At 51.1% G+C, this 4,264-nt stretch overlaps 1 protein-coding gene across 1 annotated transcript in view; it reads right to left on the reverse strand.

Moving 5' to 3' along the window:
• Nucleotides 1–4,250, reverse strand: part of NTM (neurotrimin) — a gene marked incomplete at both ends in the record, with an annotated part of 34,328 nt that extends 30,078 nt beyond the window's left edge. The window contains one exon of the mRNA XM_010185147.1: nucleotides 4,066–4,250. Coding sequence (XP_010183449.1) covers nucleotides 4,066–4,250 — 185 coding nt within the window. The remainder of the gene's footprint in view (nucleotides 1–4,065) is intronic.
• Between the last annotated feature and the right edge of the window lie 14 nt (nucleotides 4,251–4,264).

The following is a 4,264-nucleotide window of genomic DNA, read 5'->3' on the forward strand; positions in this document are numbered from 1 at the left end:
GACAATAAAGCGCCGGTACCAATATTACACTACAACGAGTTGACTCTGCTCCCGCGATTACGCTAACAATGCTGTTACTGTAGTAACATCCCATTGTGGAGGTCTCACTGTTCTCCCCTTAATTTTTATCGGCGTCAGATTAAATTGCAATAATGTTATTGAGCCGCCGTTAGCGTTGCCACGGTAACAGTAACATTAAGGTAGCGCTATCGCCTTACAGCGGCCCGACCGTTCCACCACAAACATTTCCATGTAGTAAAACAAAAGAGATTACCGCAGTAACATCAAACTGCGGTGACCTCATTAAACCCAACCGCGGCACTCTGGGGGTGCAGGCACGGAGGACGCCTTCCCTTCGTTAACGACTCCCGCCCTAACGAAGACAGGGCACGTAACTGGGGCAGCCCGGAGCAAGCGCTTCCAGTCTTGGGATCTGGAGCCTCCGCTTTTCCCCCCACCTCCCACCCCGCCATATAATTGCTAATTAATAATAACGTTTAGCTCTCAGATAGCGCGCTCCATCTTCAAAGACCTCTGTCGACATTAATGAATTAATCCTCATCAACCCCCCCTGTGAAGGAGGTGACAATTATTATCTCTGCCTCGCAGATGTTAAGTTGATTTGCAAAGGGGTCAAGTGAGTCGGGGGAGGCCGGAGGGAGACTGCCCAGCCGCATGCCGGCTACGGGGATGAGTTTCCCCATGGAAATTGGGGTCTGGAATAACCTTGGGATGGAGACGGAGAGACCCGGGGCCAGCGACGGATGCGGGAGCGGCACAAAAGTTACCCTCTCCTCCTCCCGTGGCATCAAAGGGGAAGAAATTGGGCAGAGTTTGAAGCTTGAAACGAGCCGCGGCCTCACCGGCGGCTTTATCTCGCCGGCGCACACCTTGGCAGCGATGCTCCCGGTGCGGCTCCGCTGCCACCGGTGCCCCCCGCCACCTGCGCCCGCAGCCCCTGCCACCGGCGAGCAGGTAATTAACTCCCAAACAAAGGCAGGGATTTGCAGATTAAGCCCTGGCCGGGGAAAAAAAACAGAGTGGGAAAACTCATTTACACCAAACAAAAGGGGAGGGGTGATTAGTTGCTCCAGTGACAACAGAAAAAAGCCAGATAGGGCCAGGGAAAACGATAAAGAAGCGGGGGAAAGCGTTAATATCCCCCAGTTGCCTTTTTCTTCTTTTTTTTCTTCCTTCTTTCTTTCTTCCTAAGCACTAAAATTCCACCATTTTCTATCATGCAAATTGATGTGCCTAAGTGAGATTAAACTCTGGCAGGCACCGTGCCTCCTTCTCCGAGTCCATTTCCCGCGCCGAGATAAGGCCAACTTCCCTTAATGCATCTTCCGAGGCAGTGGGAGGGTTTCGCAGGCGTGCATCGCAGACGGCTTATTATCAATACAAATAAGAGCTTTCCAGACACCGGCCTCCTCCTCCTCCTCTCGCTTTGAAAGCCAGGAACCCGCAGAAGAGCTTAAAGAGCTCAAGTGTCCGGGGAGAAAGGGGAGAGATGCTGAGCCCGAGATGCTGCTGCAGGGGTGAAAGCGGGACCTTGCTAAGGAAACCAGAGAGGAAGGGATAGCATCGCTCCTCAGAGGCCCTAAAAAGTCCTCCTTAATAAAAATGAAGGCTGAGTAAGTGACACAGATGACACAGGTGATCCTTAGGCCTCTTGTTTTAGGTCCAGCTGTAGTTTGGGAGCATCTTTCCTGCCTCCTTGTACAATTTGCAGCTATGTTGTTGGCTCTCATCAACTTGGCATCTCTAACTCTGCGCCTGACCCCGTTTTAAAACAGTCCCTGAAATAGCAGGTCTGGACTTTGATGCGTACAGTGCCAAGGGTCTGTTGTCTCCTTCCCGGGCTCATTTGTCCCACATTAGCGCAGAGGCAGTGGGAAGGAGAAACGCAATAACCTGCTATTCCTGGATCGGCAGCAATCACCTTTTGCAGCAAGATTTTGAGACTGAAAAGTCGTTCTGAAAACCCGACCGACGCAGAAAAGTCAGAGAAACGGGGCTCGCCTGGTTTCTGAAAGAAGGTGGCTAAGGAGCACCACGATAACAACCTCCCCAAAAAGCGAAAGGTTGTCACAAAGAGGACACTGAGCCATTGTTCCCCACGTCCGCCGGGGATAGGCTGAGAAAATCTCCACTTCATTTGCCACAAAGAAGGTTTAAGTTAGATATTAGCTATACATTTTCTAATTATAAAGGGAGCGAGGCAGGAGAATAGGTCGTCTAGGGGGACTGAAGAACCTGCTTTGTTAAAGGTTTTCAAGAATAGCTTCCACATGTGTTTGCCAGCCCTGCCTCTGCCTCCTTGCAGAGGATGGGCGAAATGAGCTCTTGAGGTGCCTTCTGCCCTCCTATTTTGGGATCTCGGCCATCAAAATACAGTCAACATAGAAATAAATGTGCAGCGCACTCACAGCAGACACCAGGGATGCCCCAGCTCCCCATTCCGTCCATCTGTAGTCATTTAGGACAGGATTATACCGGATTATATATTTATTGGACCCATTTTCTGAGCTGGGATAGCTAATCCTGGCACCAAATTTTAATCAGGGTCATTAAGGCCTCCTATTAATTGGACATCACTTTCATGTCCTGCTCCGGCGCGTTGCTGCTCTCTTGACACCTTTCCCCCTTCAAATTTGGGGGCCTGCTCCCGAGAGCCAGTATTTCTGCTACAAAAAGCTGCTATTTCTGCTAAGAAAAGCCAGTATTTCATGTTATAAAACCAAGCCCATCGCTGAATCCTCCAGCACTTAACTGCAGGGCTGCAAGGAGTTAAGACGTGACCTTTTCCTCCAGTGCCCAAACATCTCCTCCTAATGACACAGCAAGAGGCAGGAGGGATGGACCTGGATGTCTGGTGATACGGGGAATTTAGGTCAGGAAACTGGAATGGGAAGAGAACAGATAGAAATTGTCCTGCATTACCCCGGTGCCTGATAGCAACTTCAGAACTCGCGGGTGATCGACTTTGGCTTAAGAAACTCAGGCAGGTAATAACAGATTGCAAGATAAACAGCAAGGACCCGGGCTGGCAATGCATCCGCTTTCTCTTCACAGTTAATGGAGATGGAGAAAGTCCTGCTCTGTTTAGTTTGCTTGATTGCTCCGAGAAGAAAGAGAAAATGGAAAGGGAGGGAGGGGGAAAAAGAAAGGCCCCGGCTTTGGGTTTTTTCCCCCCTTCTATTCATTAGGCTGTCAATAACGCTCAGGCCTGGCATATCGACGGCGGATTAGCTCAACCCGGCTCTGTGTACAAGACCAATGCCTTTTTAACCCAGCTTGTTTCCAAATCAATACACCCATCAGCATTCAAAAATTAGCCCGAGACGAGATTCCAATACTCGAGCTGGTGTGTCACGCTACGAGGGCTCCTGGCCAAATCACACCAGAAGAAGAAAGAGGGGGAAAAAGCGGCTAGCGAGGCATTAGAAATTTTCCACTAATCTTCCCCAAGAGCTCAGGTTCAGCTCCTGACCCCACCAAGTCCCGCAGCACGGACACTGGATCTACATGGACATCCATCTGCTTGGCCACCGTGCTCGTACGTCCCCTCTCAAGAGCCCGTGGATGCTTGGCCATTGCCAGTGCTCCACCACCTTCCTCTGGCCTTCCTCTGCCTCCTCCTCCTCACTGAAGCACGGAGTTTCAATGCACAAGCACACATTGTTGCTAGGCATACACACACCCCCGCAAAGTACACAAATCTGCCAGCTCGCTCGTCCTCCCCCAATGCAAGTTTTACTTCGAGCGGTGCCTCCGGCATGGAGAACAACAAAAAAACACCCAGCAAAATACAACAACAACAACAACAAACAGCGACACGGGTTTGCCAGCAACTACTGCGGGAGGCAGAGCTGCCCGTATCACCAAGGAAAGTTGGATAAATGCGACTGCAGCTCCACTGGGACTCTCCAGCAGCCTCTACATTTGCACCAAGCTGTCTTACACGCAGTAGGATCAACGTAGGAGAAGACACCAAGGCAAATGGGGTGAACAGAAACCAAAGCATCGACCCCAGATCCCCTCCGCAGATCCCCTTCCTCTTACCTTGCACGATGAGATGGACGCGCGATGTCTTGGGGTGATTGTCTGTCTGCACCGAGCAGGTGTAGGGGCCCTCATCGTACACATCCACGTCTTGGATCTGGATGCTGTACTGGGTCTTGGTGTTGGCCAAGAGCACCACCCGAGGGTCCAAGCACCACTTGTCATTGCCGGCATAGAGGATGCTGCTGCGGGTCCGCCA

This window comes from Mesitornis unicolor, unplaced genomic scaffold (genome assembly GCF_000695765.1).
Source record: "Mesitornis unicolor isolate BGI_N332 unplaced genomic scaffold, ASM69576v1 scaffold19875, whole genome shotgun sequence".
In the NCBI taxonomy this organism is placed as follows: domain Eukaryota; kingdom Metazoa; phylum Chordata; class Aves; order Mesitornithiformes; family Mesitornithidae; genus Mesitornis; species Mesitornis unicolor.